This window comes from Anguilla rostrata, chromosome 1, assembly GCF_018555375.3.
Source record: "Anguilla rostrata isolate EN2019 chromosome 1, ASM1855537v3, whole genome shotgun sequence".
In the NCBI taxonomy this organism is placed as follows: domain Eukaryota; kingdom Metazoa; phylum Chordata; class Actinopteri; order Anguilliformes; family Anguillidae; genus Anguilla; species Anguilla rostrata.
Window position 1 is genome coordinate 31,437,720 of NC_057933.1, and position 20,985 is coordinate 31,458,704.

The window sequence follows — 20,985 nt, forward strand, 5'->3', positions numbered from 1 at the left end:
TGTACCACTACTAATTTACATTTTCACGCAAGTCCGAGTTTTCGTTCTATTCTTGTCATTTTGCGATTAGCCTATATGGAATTGACGACGAGAAAGTAATAAAACAGCAAATTGTTTACAACGTGTGCATGTTTTCTGCTGTTAATGAATGTGTTTGAGAGGATATATGAAAATCAATAAATACAAAAGTAACCATATATAGTCATTGTTGGTAACCCGTTGTATATAAGTGGAATAAACCCCTCCGGGCTGTCCCAGTTATTAGAAAATAATGTAGGCTACTTCGGTGGTAGTATGGGGTTACAGAAGAAATCATATGACAGATGGACCGACGACAACGTCAGTGGGCTAATTTGCCTAATCTTCGCGGTACTTTAGACCCCGGTGGAAACGCAGACAACCATTGGCTGAAGGAACCTTTTAGTTCCTGGTAAAGTAGTTCCTGGGACTGAAAGTTCCGGGTAATTTTGGTGGAAACGCGGCTATAGTCATTGCATTAAGCCTTCACTAGAACTAAGGGGCCAAGCCCAAACCATGAAAAACAGCCCCAGACCAAAGGGTGTCCAGATATTTTTGGTCATAAAGTGTATGTGTATATATATATATATATATATACTCACCGGTCACTTCATTAGGTACACCTGTTCAACTGCACCCATTAACGCAAATATCTAATCAGCCAATCATATGGCAGCAACTCAATGCATTTAGGCATGTAGACATGGTCAAGACGATCTGCTGAAGTTCAAACCAAGCATCAGAATGGGGAAGGGTGATTTAAGTGACTTTGAACGTGGCACGGTTGTTGCTGCCAGACGAGCTGGTTTGAGTATTTCAGAAACTGCTGATCTACTGGGATTTTCACGCACAACCATCTCTAGGGTTTACAGAGAATGGTCCGAAAAAGAGAAAATATCCAGTGAGCGACAGTTCTCTGGGCGAAAATACCTTGTTGATGGCAGAGGTCAGAGGAGAATGGCCAGACTGGTTTGAGCTGATAGAAAGGCAACGTGAAATCAAATAACCACTCGTTACAACCGAGGTATGCAGAAGAGCATTGACTTGCAAACCACGTCAAACCTAGAAGCAGATGGGCTACAGCAGCAGAAGACCGCACTGGGTGCCACTCCTGTCACCTAATGAAGTGGCCGGTGAGTGTATATATATATATATATATATATATATATATATATATATATATATATATATATATATATAGTACACTTAAACTATAAACTATAGTCATGTATTACAAAAATAAATTATTTATATTTTGGATTTTACATTTAATCATGGTTATGTTTTACACAAGGCTAGACAGACAAAACTCAAATTATCCTAATTTTAGTGATGTCCTAACAACTTTTAACTGTCAAAATTAAACTATGCAATAATAGTAAGAAGTTAAATAATTGCATGCACTTCCCCTGTTCAGAGAAGAATAACTGTATTTTCAGGTTGGTCAGTATCTTAACAAAACCAAAAAAAAAAAAAAAAAACTCCTTGAGTATGAGCTAAATTAGCCAAAAGTGGTAACTTTAATACATAGATTTGCTGGGGGAAAAATAATTATTAAACATGTTAAAAATCATACATGCCCAATGTCCTATGTCCAGCAAGTCAAGTGTAATTTTATACATTAAGGCTCCTTTTCTTAAACTTCAATACAACACAGGACTGAGTTTTTTATATAGAAAAATAAACAACATAAAAAATCTGTTTATTTACATTGTGTTTGTTTAATGTACGTACAGTATTTTATAGAAATCTGCAAGACATTAGTTAAGTGTTGCATGTTACAAAGAAGTTTTCATAGTCAATGGGATAAATGCAGGAATCTATAATACTGGCTTCAGAACAGAGCGCAGGGATCGCCTCTCTCTCGTCAGCTCTCGGGTAAAGCACATGCATGGCAACGGGACAGGCTCCTGCCGTCGCTCCACCGTGTTGAACCGGCACCTCTTGAGGTGGTCAGCCATGCTGGCGATGTCAGCAAATTTCCACTCCTTCACCGTGCCAAAAGCCGTGCTGAAACGCCACACCTTTTGGAAAAAAACATTAAAGATGGGATATAAAACATTTGCTAACTCCAGAAATGCCACAACTGCCATGCACCGTCAGCCAATGACTCACATGAGCTGACGAAGACATTCCTCTATAAAGCAAATTGATATGATTCAAATATTTTTTTACAGCACTATCCGTTTCGCAATTTGTAATTTACTCTGGCTATTTGATAAAGGCCAGGTTGACAGAATTGTCATGTTTGAATAATAATGTAAGTTTGTATCTACCTTTCTTTCTACCTACCTACTTTCCACCTAAATGCAGTATTATTTCACTGCAGTTTGGTTGCTTAAGAATAAACTTTCCCCATGCACTAAAGCTACTCTCACCCATTACTAACAGAACTGGAAAAATGTTAGATGTTCTTAAAGCATGAAAGCATGGTTATGTACTTCTTAACCCTTTCACACAAACCCCCAAGTAGCCAGGATGCCAGTGTCCTCAGATTGCTCAACTCAGACATTCACTGCTCCTGGAACCAAACTATGAGTTGAAACAATCTCTAGCTTCATTAAGATCCCCCTTCCTGCAGTCTCATCTGAAACTATACCCCCCTAAGCATGAAACACTGGACAACAGCGTCTACCTTTAACCACCAAAAATTTGTATTTCGTCATAGCTACAAGATAATAGATAGCCCAAAGATATGCCAATACAGCTGTGAAAGATGCTGCAAAGTGACTGAAAAGCAAAAAAAAAAAAGAATTGTGTAATTATCTCACGCCATTCTACTATCGATATCTGCGACGAGATATGCAATAAATATACAATATTTCCATTGGTTTTACACGTAGAGATGTCCCTTTCAAGATTTAGTGGTCATTTATTGTCTTGAGCAATCAATTTGAGAAATAAGCACACAAATGTAAAGCAGGGGTAGGCATTTACATCTGCCACACACACAAACCCCACCTGCTTTTTACGCCATTGTAACTCTTTTCAGTTCATTCTGGTTTGATAACACTTTTATCCAGTATAAGCAGTACAAGTATAAGAGGACAGTCTAAGCTTCCCAACTGTGTATGGCATGTTTCATTGGAAGTTTATAGCGGAGCTACCCAGAGTAGCAGCATAAATGGTCGCTTCAGCACAGATCTGCAAAATAACCTTAGCATAATCCTTCGGATTTTACTAATTTTTCCAACCCATTGGCATGGCTAAAGAAAATTCTCACTATGCTGACATGGATGTGGGGAGTGGTTCAGAAGAGAAGGAAACATGAAGTCTAGTGAGGATACATACGTATGGAGATGATGTACCTATTACTGCTTGCAGAATTTCAATTATTTATGTCATGTCAATATTGTTATATTCACATTGGTTGTAAGAGACAATTCTTAGCCTTTGCTAATAATGCTGCTGATCATATAGGGGCATTGTTAGCATACAGTGTTACAGTTGTGGCTCGTAGTGGCCTGCTTTGTCAGAATTAATGCCACTCACAATGAAATAGTGTCTTTCAAAAGGTTTACGCTATTCTCTAATGGGGGCATTAGACATACTGTAGAGTAAGCATCCATAGGTGGCTTAGTTATGTGATGTGTTTGATACACTGGTTTACCACGAAGCAGAACACGATTTTTTTGATGATGGTAAATGGAATGGTAAATGAACTGCATTTATATAGCGCTTTTATCCAAAGCACTTTACAATTGATGCCTCTCATTCGCCCATTCACACACACAGCAACAGTGAGAGGCTGCCATGCAAGGTACCAATCAGCTCGTTGGAAGCAATTAGGGGTTAGGTGTCTTGCTCAGGGACACTTAGACACGGCAGGGGATTGAACCAGCAACCCTCCGACTGCCAGACAAACGCTCTTACCTCCTGAGCTATGTCTGGTAAATTATTTTATTGTAAGCTTATTGTACATAATGTGGGGTATTACTATCTTCATGTGCTGTATGTCACTTATGGCATGTAATAGTATAAAATAGTAATACACACTTACTGCGCCGATATCTGCTAAATGAACCTGAACTTCTTGAAGTGATCATAAATAGTAACATTTGTAAAATGTCCTCCCATCCCCATGCAACAAAAGACTGCATACTGAACAGTACAGAAACGCATGTAAATGATTACACATTTAGGTACAGTCAGGTCCATAAATATTTGGACATTGACAAAGTTATTGTTATTTTAGCGGTCTACCAATACATATTGGAGTTCAAAGTGCAGACCTTCAGCTTTAATTTGAAGGTATTTACATCCAAATCGGGTGAACGGTGTAGGAATTACAGCATTTTTTATATGTGGTCCCCCCCTTTTTAAGGTAATTGGACAATTGGGTGCTCAGCTGTTCCATGGCCAGGTGTGTGTTACTCCCTCATTATTTCATTTACAAGTAAGCAGATAAAATGTCTAGAATTGATTTCAAGTGTGGTATTTGCATTTGGAATCTGTTGCCATTAACTCTCAATATGAAGTCCAAAGATGTGTCACTGTCAGTGAAGCAAGCCATCATTAGGCTGAAAAAACAAAAAACCCATCAGAGAGATAGCAAGAACATTAGGTGTGGCCAAATCAACTATTTGGTACATTCTTAAAAAGATAGAACGCACTGGTGAGCTCAGGAACACCAAAAGGCCCGGAAGACCACGGAAAACAACTGTGGATGACAGAAGAATACTTTCCCTAATGAAGAAAAAGCCCTTCACAACAGTTGGCCAGATCAAGAACACCCTCCAGGAGGTAGGTGTATCTGTGTCAAAGTCAACAATCAAGAGAAGACTTCACCAGAGTAAATACAGAGGGTTTACCACAATATGTAAACCATTGGTAAGCCTCATAAACAGGAGGACCAGATTAGAGTTTGCCAAAAAACATCTAAAAAAGCCTGTACAATTCTGGAACAACATCCTATGGACAGATGAGACAAAGGTCAACTTGTACCAGAATGACGGGAAGAGAAGAGTATGGAGAAGGGAAGGAACTGCTCATTATCCAAAGCATACCACCTCATCTGTGAAGCATGGTGGAGGTAGTGTTATGGCGTGGACATGTTTGGCTGCCACTGGAACTGGTTCCCTTGTATTTATTAATGATGTGACTGCTGACAAAAGCAGCAGGATGAATTCTGAAGTGTATAGGGCTATATTATCTGCTCAGATTCAGCCAAATGCTTCAAAACTCATTGGACGGTGCTTCACAGTGGAGATGGACAATGACCCGAAGCATACTACGAAAGCAACCCAAGACTTTTTGAAGACAAAGAAGTGGAATGTTCTGCAATGGCCAAGTCAATCACCTGACCTGAATCCAATTGAGCATGCATTTCACTTCCTGAAGGCAAAATGCCCCAAGAACAAGCAGGACCTTCAAATTCTATGAAAGAAAGCGGCAATTATGCTGCGTTGGTAGCTACAAGACTCAAGAGTGTGTTCAGCACACGTAACTTGACCATTGCGCAACATGCAGCAAAGTTGTACTGGCTAAATATAAGAAAGATTATAATTTGTTTTCTCTTTGGGCTATGACACAGACTAACTTTAGCTAAGGTTAGACTACTAGGCCTAGGCTACTCAGTGAAGCAGGCTTTTGAGCCCACCGTTATTATCAAGCATGAGGCCATCATAGGGGGATTCAAATGCCTTTACTGGCTAGTAAAGAATGAGATTGCTCACCACACCAACTACCCTAAGCTGTTAATTCTAGCTCAGCTTTTGAGTTGTGATTACTTTGACAAGCTGAAGGTAAACATATTACAAATTGATGCTTGTGAAACTAAGAACTTTAGCCACAGGCCTAGCAAAATGTTAAGTTACCTCCTTTTCTCAGGTGGATCAAAGAAACAGTTACCAATCACACAGAACAGTGGATGAAATGCTGGAGATCCTTGCACAGATAGTAGAGTTGCCTATTGTGGAAGAGATAAGGTCATCAAGCAATCAGCCTAGAGGTTGACGAAAAGACAGATGTGTCCGTAAGCTACCAGCTGGATTTACATGTTAGGTGGGGTATTTTTGAAGGAATGCTGTGCATTTAAATAAAGATATAGGCCTAGTTGATACTTATTAATGTGTGTGAAAACCTATTAATTTTATTTTAGACACCTGAATAAAGAGGGGTGTGTTTTTAACCATTCCCTTGACCTGGTAACTCTGGAAGAGTGTACTACAGAAGAAGGAGCTCCCGGTAGACAGGCTCTACAGACTCGGGACAGGCAGTGCAGCGGTAATGATGGGTATGGAGTTTATTGTTAAATCTGATAGATAGTGTGAAATTTGTATTATCAGCTGTTATTTAACACTAGTCAAGTCAAGTTTATTTGTATAGCCCTTAATCAGTTAGTCTCAAAGGGCTTTATAGGCCCACATTTAACAAAGGAAACAAAATGACACCCCCAACACTAAATTTACATCTTAAACCTAGGCCGTGTGAATGGAGTGGCAAAGCAGCTCACAGACAGTTTTCCAAAGCTGGTTTCTGGCATGCAAAGATGCCGCAAATGCTGTCAGATACATGGCTACCTTCAGGGGCCATCTACTGGAACTGCACCTGTTCTTTAGAAACAGCGCAAATAGATCAGCCACACTGAGATCTGCCACCACCACTCTCGGTCTGAGCGACATGAAAGTTAAGGTGCATTTACACCAATTTTCATAATACTGTTGTGGTGTCATATTATTTAATTTATACTTACCAGTGTTTCTACTTGTTGGTAGGAAGTGAAAGATACAAGGTGGTAATCTCAGCATCTAGCCATACAAAATCTCCAGAGGAGCCTTCCAGCCGTGCTGGCTGCTCTTGCAGAGGAGACGAGTACAAGGAAGTGCCCAGTGGTCAAAGGCCTAAACACCTTCTGTGCCACATACTGCTTTGTGGCTGCCCTCTACCTTCAAGCAGATGTGTTGCCCCACATATCAATGCTGTCAAAGGTGTTTCAGAGAGCAGATGTGAACTTTCTCCACATAAAGGAACAGGTAGATTACAAAGGAATGCATTTGATAAAGAATGATGCTCCCAGATGTTTGCATTATGTAGTCTATAATATTGTTGTCTTTTTCCACATTTAGGTTCCAGTCACACTTGCTATTCTGAGGAGCATTCTGGAGGCAGGCGAGACCCCACTCCCCAGATCATTCCTTGCTCGCCTTCACCAAGACCTGGATGACCCAGAAGGACTTAGGGCCTTCAGCATTGCCAGTGAAGCGGGGAGGAGCAGGAGGGGACACGGAAACCAGGAGCACCTCCGGGAAAAGCTGTGGGCCAGATTCGTCAGAGATGTAAATACATCCCTTCATAAATGCCTTCATTATCATGGCATGGTCATATATTCTGGTTTAATATGACCATGCCACGATAATAAAGGCATTTTGATTGTTAAAAAAGAGAGTGCCTTGGAGTTTTCTTTGATTTTGATGTCTATACGTATCCCATCCAAAGAGCACCTCAAACAAACTCAATCTGAGTCCAGGAAGTGCTCCTACTCAAACATATTTTGATTTTTGCATTCCCTTCTTTTTTCCTTGAGCTGAAAAATGTATAATACCATTCCAGGTCCTCAAACCTTACATTTGCAGCCTGGAGAGCAATCTTGAGTGCAGGTTCCAGCACACTGAAGTGTTAGGGGCCCTCAGTGTCCTGGGTCCAAAGGCAGTTACCTCAGATAAAATGACCAATATTTCAATGTTGCACACCCTAACAAAGAAATGCATCCTAGGGCAGGAAGCCAAAGTTCTGCAGGAGTGGACATCCTACAAGCAGCATGTACTATCAGGATCATTTAAGGTTGGTAAATTACCTGAATTAATATGAACTGAACTGATTTCTGTCTCGTCTGTCTTGGCGGTTAGAATTGCTTGTTTTGACATCTGTATGCTCTTTTGCCCTGCCTTGGCTAATCTCTGAAGGACAAGACACAAGCTCAGATCGTGCAGCTGCTGGCCAGTGAAAACGATGAAATAGAAATATATCCAAACCTCTGCCCTGCGAGAGAGATTTTTTAACCATGAACAGGGTAAGTGAATTTTATCTTTCTTTCAGCACTAAATATATTTTGCATCTAATTTCTGTATATTTAATTTAAAGCCAAGTGTCTGTTTTTCATCTGTTTTTCAGGTCAAAACTGACCTGAGAAACAGACTGAAAGGGGAGCACCTGGCTGCATGTGTGCGAATATCGATAAATGGACCAGCACCAGAGGCGTTCCCATATGCACAGGCGTTGGAGCTCTTCTTTGAAAAACCTAGAACGATTAAGTGCTCTGACAAACAGTGCCATCTTTGTACACACTAAAGAGTGTTTTATTCTTAATTTTTTAAACTTTGTCTTACTCTTCCCATGTGGGTAGATGGATGGGGTGGGTTGGATCTGTGAAATATATTATGTGAAATTAATAGAAATATTCAATAAATTAAAATATTTATATATAATTGTTTGTCACATATAGTAGACCATTTTTGCGCCGGCAGGTAATGCCGGCCCTTTCCGCTGGCTACCACCACAAGTAGGCTATATTTCAGACCTGTGGGAAACACTGCTTAGATCCCTATACTGATGAAATGATGGTAATTACAACTTGAAAATTATGCAAAAGTGAGTTTCATCAGTCACAACAGTTGATTTGCAGTAAAATATACTATTATGTTATGATTTGCAGCAATGCACAATTTAGATATTTTGGACAGATTAGGAGACACTGAAGGACAGGACACCAGGTTACACTGCTTATATTTTGCCTCATATATCTTTAGTAATTTGGCATATTTAATTTCAAACAAGATGATTGCATTTGTGGCACTTTATTTCTACCTAAATTGTCAACAAACGAATCTATTAGTACTATAAATTGTACAGGTGTCCTGCCTCATTTAAGCCATTTTCCAAGTCTCTGCGATGCTCACATTTGGAGTTATACAGCCTAGAACACTAATCACTAACAAAAAATAGAACACTACCTAAATGGGTGAGGATTGGCCAGATGTAGCAGCTGCACAATGGGATTAAAAACACAGCTTACGCCAGAATTCTGTTTTGGACTTAAATAAATCTGCATAGAGCAGGGGGAGATGTTTATCATTGGAAGATGACTGCGGCACAATTATACTGTGCAGAACACACCACTAAAAACCTTTACAATGCCTCTCGTGCTAATACTACAGGGCATCTGCCACTGGCAAACCCAAATTAGCTTGATCTGTGTTTGCAATCCAAATCTTGCCTTATACAAAGCCTTTCATTTTAGAGTTCCTAGCGGTAGTGCTTGAAACATGCCTTCTACAACATAAAAAGAAGTTAAGGGCATTCAAGCACAATACAGCACGCAGGTTTTACAAAACAGGTCTGCAAAACATTTAAGTGTTTCAAAGCTGGTTAATCAATACACTTCTTCGTAACCGCTCAAAAACTTCAAATAAAGCCAGCAAAAGCAAAACTATTTACTCTGAAGCAACGAGCACATGTCAAATTGGGAACCCTTAAGAAGTAATTCTGCAACAGTCACATTTCGACAGACTGATTTCTTGACACATTCACTAGAAGTTTTTCTTAAACACAACACTTCAGGTTACATTTTAAAAGACAGGTTGACCAACCTTGTTTTTGATGTGCCAAGATGAAGTCCCATCTGGGCAGTGTGTCTTGCCCCAAAGAAGTACCACCATACCCCGTGCCTGCAGCAGACTGGAACACACTTCCCTCATCCGTCGGGACACCTGGGACAGCTGGCACAGGCTGAAGCCATCCAAGAAGCCGACCACGTGCTGGAGTACCTCGAACGGGAGGCCACTCAGGTTGTCACAACAGGACCCTGATGGGCACCTGTCACCTGCGGTCGGCCCACTCGGGTATGTGGGCACAGCAGGCTGTATACCGAACGACCTCAGGTGCCGGTCGTGGATGATGCGGGAGCCCTGCACCGACGGGCAAAACCGCCTCTGGGAGTAGGTGCAGCCGTAGTACGCTAGGGGGCAGCGGTGCTCCATCCAGCCATTGAGGCCGGCATGGATATCCCCGTGAACGTTCCTGAAATGGGAGGAGAACTCATCCCTCCGAAAGAGCTGCCCGCAGACAAAAGTGAACATAGAGCGTTGCTTGGTCTGGTAGCGAGCCACACACTCCAGCACCAAGTCAAGCCGGAGGGTGTGGAAGGGGCTTGGATTAGAGAGCTGTGGACTGGCATGATCACAGGCTGATGCTGAGGCAATGTCACCCACCATGGTGTCCGTGGCCAGGATGGCCGAAGGGAAGGAAAAGGTCTGTGTGCCAAAGTCAACATGGTATCCATCCACGTAGCGGCTATCGGAGATGCTCCTCCCCCCAGGCGAGTCGCCCAGGCAGAAAAGAAGGGCTGCTGTGATCAAATCAATTCCGTGGAGGCCCATTGGGTCATCAGGAACCTCTAGGTCAGATGTGTCCACAGCTTTATCCTCCATTTTGGTACGGAAGAGTTGTGAGTTGGTGAGAAACGCCCTGCGACCATTCAGCATGAATACGCTTGTCCCACGGATTACCTGGACATTCTGAAACTTACGTTCCAGCCATCCATCTTCACTGCTGGCAGGAACATTCAGCAGGATGTCGTTTGGAGGGAGGTCAAGAAGCTGATCTGGAAGAGGTGATGGTAGCATTGGTGACAGAGACCCAGAAGAGTCCCGTGATGCTATGGGCACGGAATGGTCCTGATCTGGTTCATCTCCAGTCTTACTGCATTTGCACAATCCATTCATTTCAGAGTGCCTTGATTCAGCAGTGTCCAAACTAATATCATCCTGTTCTTTGTTCCCCTTTTCACCCTTGCTGTGGTGAAAGCCATTGCATCCATTCTGATCTCTCTTGATGAGGCCCATCATCTGGTCGGCCTCCACAATGTCTGCTAGGACTCCAGAAAATCCATTCCGCTCTGTGTGTGACTTTCTGTTGCTTGCACATTCATCCCCACCCTCAACTATTCTAACCCCTTGGTCCATTCCACCAACAGCTCCTGACTCATAGCACAACTCATTATCACTCTTCACCTCTGTATTCTCAAAGTTTGAAACATCTTCATAACCATCTTGAAAGGCCTCATTTCTTCTCACCTTTTCCTCTGGTACCTTTCCATTCACTACACCTGCTTCCTTAGACGTACTACTGAGGATTTCCAATGCTACAGCTAAGCTTCTACCAGTCTCCACTGTGGCTTGATGAAGTTCACCATACAATTCCACATCCATAGTATCCACATTGATGCACCCGATTCCATTTTCTGGCATGCTCGATGGTATAGCCATGTTTACAATGGTACTGACCTGACTACTAGCACTTTTAGAAACTGTGGTGGCCACTTTAAGTGATTCTAACAGCATTCGCTGGTCCTGCAGTGCTAAAGCCATGTCCAGTTGGTCCACCACATCAAAGTCCTTGCTCAAGTTCTCATAGGACGTACTGTCGGCGTAGCTGATTGGCCAGCGGTTCCACTCCATGGTGCAGCACACTACACTCGCTGGGCATGTCTCCAGGTGTTCCGCTATTTTGTTCCGGACAACCATGAAGGGGCACCCAAATCCAATGTTTGGACACGGAACTCTCTCTAATGGACACAGCAGGAAATGCTCATCTGCTTTGCATGAGTGGAAAATGGCCCCGCAGACCATGGGGCAGCCCATAAGGTTGCAGGAAATGCCAGGCTCCAATCTGGCCATGCACCTTCGATTCACACAATTCTTGCAGTGGGCATGGTGTACATGCACTAGCTCCTCCATTTTGGGGAATGGTGTCACCAACTCTGTAAGACATTTGAAGAGATACAACGGGAATTATACAATAAGAAAAACTAAACAGGAGATATTATGCACTTCTCAAACCAACACACAAAAGCTGACGCCACAATTACACCATAAATAAAAAATATGAGGCACTTGAATGAATTATACAAGCTTTTTTGTAATAGGGCTACATACTGTGCCCTCCAAAATGTTTTGGACGAAGACATTTTTTCTTGATCTCTACCACCACTTTTAGATTTGTAATCAAATAACTCAGAAAAAATTTCTATACATTTTGGTTTCACTATGTAGAAATTACAGCACTTTTTATACATAGTCCCCCCATTTCAAAGCACCATAATGTTTAGGACAAATTGCCTTAACAGGAGATTCTGATTAGTCAGGTGTGTTCAACTGCTTTCTTAGTGCATGTATAAGTGAGCTTTGAGTATCTAGTCTTACTTCTAGTCTTTTGATTGCCTTTGGAGACTGTCATTGGCATTTATCAACATGAGGACCAGAGCTGTGCTAATGAAAGTCAAGGCAGTCATTATGAGGCAGAGAAATAAATTTTAAAAAAACAGTCAGAGACATAGGCCAAATGTTAGACTTACTAAAATCAACTGTTGGAAATATCATTAAAAAAGGAGAGCACTGGTGAGCCCAGTAATCACAAAGGCCCTGGAAGGCTAAGGAAGACCTCTACAGTTGATGGCCACAGAATTCTCTCCAAAATAAAATAAAACCCACAAACATCTGTCTGATAGACCCTAAAGACCCTTCAGGATGTGACAGTGACTACTGTCCACAGAAGACTTCACAAACTGAACTACAGAGGCTAAACAGCAAGATGCAGACCATTAGTCAGCTACAAAAGCAGGATGGCCAGGTTTGGTGCTAAGTATCTAAAGGAGCCTACAGTTCTGGAAAAGAGCCTTGTGGACAGTTGAGACCAAGATTCATTTGTACCAGAGTGGCAAGAGCAAAGTGAAAGCCTAAAGTAACTGTAATACTAAAAATGTCAGTAAAACATACATTAATGGTTATTTAATCGCCATAAATTTATATCAGCCATTTCTGAAATAAGCAGCTCTTATACCAGCCGTGGTCAACCGCCTATAAAAGTGAAGAAGAGTAATAAGTGGCTACAGACAGGGGGAGCACTTCTTATTCTGTGACACTCAGTAGACACAGTGACAAGTTTTCACTGTACCATGGTGGAAGGCAGCAGTCATGCATCACCGCAGCAGGTGATAATGCTACCAGAAAAAATGGTAATGTTATCCTCACTTTTTATTTTTTATGAGTTGTTAGTTTTGTTTTGTCTTTTTTGCTAGCGAAAATTTGTAAAAAAAAAAAAAAAAATTTGAATAAGCTGCACATTATATATACTTTACATTTGGGTCAGAGACATTTTAGGTTTTGAAATTGTCAATACATTAAAAATGTTGAAATGTATAAAGTGCCTCCTTTAAAAATAATGTTTTCAAGAACTTCGCAAATTGCTTAAGAGCTTAATATACATTTAGTCAGATTTTACTCCCTAAAAAATCATTCAGTGGAAATATTTTAGTTGAAAATGAGCTGAAATACTTTATATTGTAGAAACAACTAAAATCCATCATCAAACAAATAAGAAATTGGTATAATAGACAGATTTCCATATAAGAAGGGATTCATATCAGTTATTTGCTATTTTAAACATCTCTAATTTTGTAGTCAGTTCCCCATCTTTATAGTAGAATAGTGAAAAAGGTCATAAATTAATTTCAAATTCATACTGTTCGATCACTTTTGATTATCATCAGATGTTTTGGTGGAATAAATGGTTAATGTATTTTTTAAATGTTTAATGTAATGTCTTAATTGAATGACATGATTCTGTTCCCATGAATGACATTCAGACTTCTTGGTAAATAATTTATTGTGACATAGTATTATCTAAATTGAATCACATCTAGATGCAAGTTCTTAAAATCCAAGGAACAGACCCAGATAAACATTAAAAACCATTGTTCTCCTTTCAGCTGCATGTGAGGATTTAGTAAATACAGGAGGGTGATCAATCTACCTGACTTGCTTCCTTCTGCATTAACTAAAATTAAAGAAAACCTTAATGCAACAAGAATCAACTGGCTGGCAGGCACAAGGATCGTTGCGGATTGCCTCCACCCTCCCAAGCCGGCAGCAAGAGCTGTACATGAGCATGCTAGTACATAGTTCGCGAATAGGACATTCCAAATACAGGTGGGACTGAAGATTTAAGTGAGCGTGTGTGTGTGAAGTGTGAGAGTGTGTGTGTGTGTGTTTGCATGTGCGCCCATAAGTGAGTGCATGCATGTGTGAGAAAAAGAGGTTATTAAAACGATTTGGGTTTTCCTAAAACAGTGATGCTGGTCACTATATATGACAGCCTGCCCTGTCAATCTCTAAAACTGCATTACCCAATGAAAGAAATACCCCTCTCTTGTCCTGACTAACCTCTCTTCCTTTGCAACAGGATCGGCCCTCAACGCACATTTCTCTTTACATAGAGGCATCTGTAAAATGATAGAAAATGTAAAAAAAACATACATAAATAAATAAAATACATTTTTTGTAAAAGTTATATATAATTTTATCTTTTAGAATTGTGTATTAAATATAGCTACATCTTACATAATTAATTTACCTGCAAAAAATGCACTAAATCAATTGATTTAGTAAAATGGATGACAATCTTGGTAAACAGCAAAATGTTGTGTTTCTGATGGACATGGCCATGTAACTGAATGATAATATGATACATAGCCTAATCATTTCTAACAAGCAATTGTTTGGCCACCTAGGCTATATAAAGTGTTAGCTTTCACCATAACTTTTAAAGATACACTTTCATATGCAATTAACTATTTTTATATAGCCTATATTAGGTCTATGGCCACTTCCTGGACATTGTCCTGAATGACGGGCATTTCTTTTCCACTTTGTTCCAGAGTGCAAACAGGTGATATTATCAAAAAAAATTGGAATGAATTATAGACACTGACTCAGCTGGTAGTGACCTTCAGTGGTCCTCTTTGTGATGTAATCACATGACTGTCATCATGTAATATGACTTAAAATGGCCAGGGAATTTCATTTTGCTGAATGACATTTGATGAAATCCCTGTTTGTAGACAAAAGTTGCTTTAGCTTTTGCTATCTTAGACAAAATATTTTGACATTCTTTTATAATTTCTTAGAAACATTTCTTAAATTATTGCAGGAATGTTAATTTCTTTGGATAAAACGTATTGCTGGTGGACACACAAATTCACATGACATCACTGGCCCATTTACTTCTGAATTCTGTAAAAGCTGTAAAAGCTAGTTATTAACATGGCCAAACTGTTAACATTTTTACATACATGTTTTAGCAACATGTTTTCTGATTGGAATAAAATAGGCTAGTACTTTTCAAGTCATTAAAATATATTTTAATACTGTTTTAAGACTTTCAATAATTATCTAGATAATATTGGAAATTGTGAAAATGCTGGCCAAAATAATCATACTATGAAATCTTAATACTGAAACATGCCTGCATGGTGGTGAGAGTGTAATGTTTTTGGCATGTATGGCTGCCACAATTCCTGGCTCACTTGCCTTTGTTGATTTTATAACTGCTGATAGCAGCAACAGAATTCATTCTGAAGTGTACAGAAACATCTTATGAGCTCAAGTTCAAGCAAATGCTGCCAAACTCATTGGAAAGCGCTTCATCCTACAGCAAGACAATGATCCCAAACATACTGCTAAAGCAACAAAGGAGTTTTTCAAAGCCAAACCTGGAAGATTATTCAATGGCCAAGTCAGTCACCCAATCTGAATCCAACTGAACATGCACTTCATATGCTGATGAGAAAACTTAAGGCAACAAGCCTTTAAAAAAACAACGGGAGCTGAAGATGGCTGTAGGATAGACGTAGTAGAACATCACCAGGGAAGATACTCAAATGGTGGTGTCCATAGGTCACAGATATCAAGCAGTCTTTGCAAGTACAGGATATGAGATAAAGTACTAAACAAGAATACTTTCATTTACATAACATTATTATGTCTCAAACATTATGATGCCCTGAAATAATACATGACAAGTGGCTCTATTAAGCAATGAGAAAAGGCACACCCTCAGGACTCACATAAACAAATTTGACTTCACTCAAGTTCTTACACCCTGGGGTGTTCAAGCTTTAATAAGTCATCATCGTTAATGTTATCTTACGGTCAACATAGCAGGATTAAGCTCTGACAGGTGGTTTCTAGTGATTGAGTGTACAGTACTGCTTATGGTTGTTGAAACCATGATATGAAAATATGATGTGTAAGCTGAATGAAAATTATAGGCACAGTACATGACAATTGCTAGTGTTAAAGATAAATGATCTAGTCTATCTTACTATAACATAATTCCACCTTTAGCCTGCTATTGATAACAGTAGCAGCTGTCAGTATGTTACAGAGGAGAATGCATTATCAACCTACGGCTAGGGCTCGTTATCCGTTACTCTATGACCCTGACTTACTTCAAGTAAAATAGCAAGCTACCATACTTACTTGTCAAGACCGTTTGCACTCTATTAGCAAAAAAATCATGTAAACTGATAGGTACTGGATTGGCATTTAGAGACAAATACCAAACTGCCATCTATCAGGAAATGCAATGCTTGGCAAGCTAGTCTAAGTGGTAGCTATAATTTAAAATCAGCACAACACTTGACTCAGGTTTGAGTTCAACGTGCACACAACTAGTGTCAGCTAACGTTGTCATAAAACTTTTCTGGACCGTGAAGAATGCCTTACTTGTTTACATTTTGAACAGACGTGGCTCCTGAGTAAATCTATCATTGTTTCTATCGCAGGACTGTCAACACAAGCAATATCGGAAGCGCTATCCTAAAATTTCTTCTTACCGTGAAGAGTGCCTGGCCAGCAAGCATAGAAATGTGTTAACACAGCGGCACACTTACATCGAGGTATACAAGCGTTGGGATAAAGGCTCTATGTTGTAAATGCATTTAGATCAAACCTACTATGCATCAAAGAAAGAAAGAAATAAATAAATAAATAAATAAACATTTGTCCATCACAATCAATCTGTTTATACTACCATCTAGGGCTGGGCGATATGGCCAAAAAATAAAATCTAGATTTTTTTCAAACTTTTCACGATTCACAATTTTTATCTAGATTTTTCTTGTTTTTCACTAAACAAACTAAAAAAGACCAATACATAATTCAAATAAGTGTTTTCCTTATTAAAATGAAAAAAAAATGAATGAGACTGTATCAACTAGTCTGCCTGTGTGTGCAATAACAGTTGTTCAAGAATAACAAATAAATAACAGCACTTGCAAGGCTCTCATTATTGTGCATTTTTTTTTACATATACATGAATACTTGACAGTATTGTAAGCTATTTCATTGAGTTTGTCTTTTGATGAAATGCTGTGAGTGAATTAAGTCCCTTCTAATGAGCAAACACGCAACTCATCTACACGTTCTGTGCAAACATGTTATTATTGAGAAATCATTGAAAATTCATGAAAATAGGACAGCACCTTATTCCTGAACTCCCCTCAGTGCCAGAAACAACACAAAAATACATCCCAGTTCAAAGCTTCATGTATTTGTGTCTCTTTGTACACAAGTTACCAATATGTCATTGTCCACTCCTAATTTTTGGCCGGACCGCAACAGCGGGGCCAGCCCTACAAACGTGAATGTCTGAGATTGAGTGACTGAGTGATGAATTTACACCATTGGTTGATCGGCCGAGTTATTAAGTTACACCATTGGTCGGCCGGATGAAGTGCGTTAGGTCCAGCCATATACTAGGTTTTGACCTGGTCTTGTTTAGGAACTGCTCACGTGTCTGAACCATTTGTACCGGTTAGGATGGATCTTGCTGGGAAACTGACGGCAACTCCAAGAAGCAATATATATGCCTCATGGTTGACCACAAAACAAAGTGGGTTGAGGCATATCCACTAAAGTCTAACCAAGCTGAGAATGTAGCATAATGCATGGTGGAATTTTTCTATAGGATTGGAGCTCTTCAAAGAATTCTCACTGACTGAGGAGGGGAATCTGGGAATAAGGTGCTGTCCTATTATCCTACTACTTGAATGAAGGAACTTTAACAAGGTGGACCCCATAAAGTTTTAGAAGCACACTAATAGCATTCTTTCTTAAAATAAGAATGTCTACTTGGTTCACTTTTGAACAAGTATAGGCAAAATATACTTAAGCTTACACTTGAACTTCTAGTACGCCACGTATTCTCAAGTAGGCTGCAGAAAATACTTAACTAGGAGTAAGTCACCAATGCTTAGTGGATGTTTAAGTTACTTCTGAGAACTCCGTGAGCCAGTTTAATCACGGAGTTGTCAAAACCAGACTAGTTGGTCTATATTTAAAGTTAACGTGTAGCCTATTGTTTTTATTTTATTAAGGGGTGGTTTTATGGTTTTAAACACTCCGCGCTATGACGGCATTATAAACAGACTGACGAGCGATTTATAGTTTTTGTGCATGGTAGGTTTGATCTAAAAGCAGTTACAGAATATAGCGTTTTTTTTCCAAAGATGGTCTTTTTCGATGTAATTGTGTCGCCGTGTTAACACATTTCTACGCTTGCTGGCCAGGCACTCTTCACGGTAAGAAGAAATTTTAGGATAGCGCTTCCAATATTGCTTGTGTCTAAAGTGCTGCGACGGAAACAACGATCGATTTACTCAGGAGAAACAACTGTTCAAAATGTAAACAAGTAAGGCATTCTTCACGGTCGGGAAAATTTTTATGACAACGTTCCCTATACTCAACTTCCTTGTGGCTAGCAAGAAACAATTTAGGCAGTACAATGATTACTCAATAGCTAACATAGACTAACTGTAACGTTAACTTCCTATTTCGCTAATACATGAAAACCACCTAAAAGAAACGTGTCAACAAAGTTGAACAGCTCTGACAGTACAGACAAGCTAGCAACAATTACCCAATAAGACAGCTAATATGCTAACTAACTATACACACGCATTAGCTAGCTGGCTAACTGCGCTATCTGGACTTCATAGCTTGTTAGATAGCTATCATAGGGAATCGCCTGCTCAACTTCTCGGCCTCCACTGATGACTGCAATGTCCATCTCAAGACGGTTGTTAGCCAGTTAGCTACTTTTAGCTAAAAACAAACGCGTCGTATATAGCCAGATCAAGCCAGCGTTATTTATTTCTTGTAGCTCTGTGGCTTTGTATTGTATGGCTAACGTCATCCTGATAGATCCCAAGACACGTAAAGCTACCTGAAGCCAAAATAGCCACACACAAGACAGTGAAGCTCAACCACCAGTCCCGCTGTAGTCTATCGTTTCTGCTCCGTGTCCAGCCATTTCCGACGCGGATCAAACCTTGACTAGGCAAGACCCATCTCGCATCTGCTGCGACTCCGGTCTTGAAGGACTCGGACAGGAACTTTCTCCTGTCTTTCCAGCGTTTCGCTGAAACAACAGAAACTCTTGAAATTTCGCTTACCACAGAAAAACTAAATCCTGCTGTCAGTCCACACATACGACTACCTTCCCATTTGTCCGACACTTTCGATACTCAGCTATTTTTGTTCATTTTTCCCCCCTGCAATTAAAGCAGAGGTCTCGGTTACTGTGGTGTCTATTCCCTGACCGGGACAGGCGTGCATTACGTCATCACGCAACGGTCGAAGTTCGCCGTAAAACTAGGGATAGAGACAGTGCATAAATAGGCCACGCCCCCATGATCGAGGAAATTTGTATTATTAGTGAATGGATTATCAAGATTATTAAAATACTGAAAAAATTGTACTGTAGTGGGCTGTACAAATAACAAAGTCAAAAACCCAGATGTTATGTTTTATGTCCTCCCACCCAATGACGAAAAAAAGTGCCATTGGCACAGTGAGGGAAAAGAGGAAAACTCTGGGACACTGATTGAAAGTGCATCATTGTACTAAATTAGCCATTTTGTCACCTGTAAATACTTATCATATCTCAGCAAAAACACGTTGTTAACGTACACAAATGCGGAGTTACTCACGCATACAAAGCACTGTCTATAAGTTATTAATTAAAACCTTCCAAATCTTGGCCTGTCGTTGAAATTATTGATATCAAAATGAAGTTACAAAAAACTATATTGGCTATCTTACCTCACAAAAATTAAGCAAGCTGCTTTCCAAAGCAATGCAACCCAATTTGTTCTAAATTATTTCATGCAAATTGGCCGTTTTTTTTTTTATTTTTTTTTTTTAACGTGGTTGTCACCACGTTGCCTAAAGTTAAAGTTGAGTTAAAAAATGTACGAAGATCCAGTCTGAGTTGAACAAATCCAATAAATTGGTTAGTTAATAGTCTACTGACAACAGACTAATAACCCTGTTCGGTTTAACCCTGCAGGGTGGGTGTCTGCACTTTAGCTTGGCTAGCAATCCCATCAGGCTAGTATTCTATATCAAAACTGTGCGATCTGTTAGTCAAACCTAAATATTAAATATATTAAAAATATTAAAGAATGTATTTTTATTGCAAAGGCACGTCCCATTGTTTGAATTCTTCTAGGTACAATACTGATACACTTTAGACAGTTTCGCTTTTGGAATTTTGGAGCTAACAAGTTTAATGTTAGCTAGCTTGCTAGTGACACCTGCTTTTAGAGACTCAACAGTACCCAATACCCATCGGAACTGACAGTGGACCAGGGAGTAATTGACATGCAAATTAAGCATAAACTACCAGTAAATTTATCCTATCAATTACTTGGACCGGACTTGGCCAACTAAACTAGCATCTATAAATAGCAAAGTGAATGTAGCTTTTCAGGTACCTTACCATTGTAAAGCTTACCGTTGAATCAGGGTGAGCTGCAATGGATATCTTGAAAACGTGTCAAATATCGGCGAAACTATCTTGATGGATAGTACTCAAGGTAAGTGGAAATATAGCTTTTATTTAGTTTTTTTGGTGAACTGCCCCTGCAATCAATTGATGGACATTGATGATCCCCCACAATTACTAGACTGAAAATGTGGCTCATTTGGGTCCATCAGCTGATTAGCTGAATACTTAATATTGCCTAACTGGGGCCCAAAAAACTTTGTAAAAATTACAATACTTTTCTAACTAAGGCCATTGGTACAGCTTGTCAGTAGTTTCCTTTTATGTTTGGGTTAGTCTTCT

General features: G+C 39.8%; 1 protein-coding gene and 1 long non-coding RNA gene across 5 annotated transcripts; one reads left to right on the forward strand and one right to left on the reverse strand.

Moving 5' to 3' along the window:
- Positions 1–1,430: 1,430 nt before the first annotated feature.
- LOC135254451 (F-box only protein 30-like) lies at positions 1,431–19,493 on the reverse strand. Of its 4 annotated transcripts, XM_064334635.1 has the most exons (4): positions 19,310–19,482; positions 14,238–14,296; positions 9,606–11,776; positions 1,431–2,042 (listed from the first exon to the last, which is right to left on the reverse strand). In XM_064334635.1, exons 3-4 carry the CDS (start codon positions 11,751–11,753, stop codon positions 1,839–1,841), a joined length of 2,352 nt encoding a protein of 783 aa, XP_064190705.1. In that variant the 5' UTR covers positions 11,754–11,776; positions 14,238–14,296; positions 19,310–19,482; the 3' UTR covers positions 1,431–1,838. The 4 variants fall into 4 exon arrangements, with proteins under 4 accessions (XP_064190705.1, XP_064190689.1, XP_064190696.1 ...); XM_064334619.1 differs by lacking the exon at positions 14,238–14,296 and having other exon boundaries at positions 19,186–19,493; XM_064334626.1 differs by lacking the exon at positions 14,238–14,296.
- Positions 6,641–8,294, forward strand: LOC135254472 (uncharacterized). Its single transcript, XR_010329903.1, has 4 exons — positions 6,641–7,295; positions 7,733–7,800; positions 7,923–8,029; positions 8,131–8,294. It is a non-coding gene; the product is annotated as an uncharacterized LOC135254472 (long non-coding RNA).
- Positions 19,494–20,985: the final 1,492 nt, after the last annotated feature.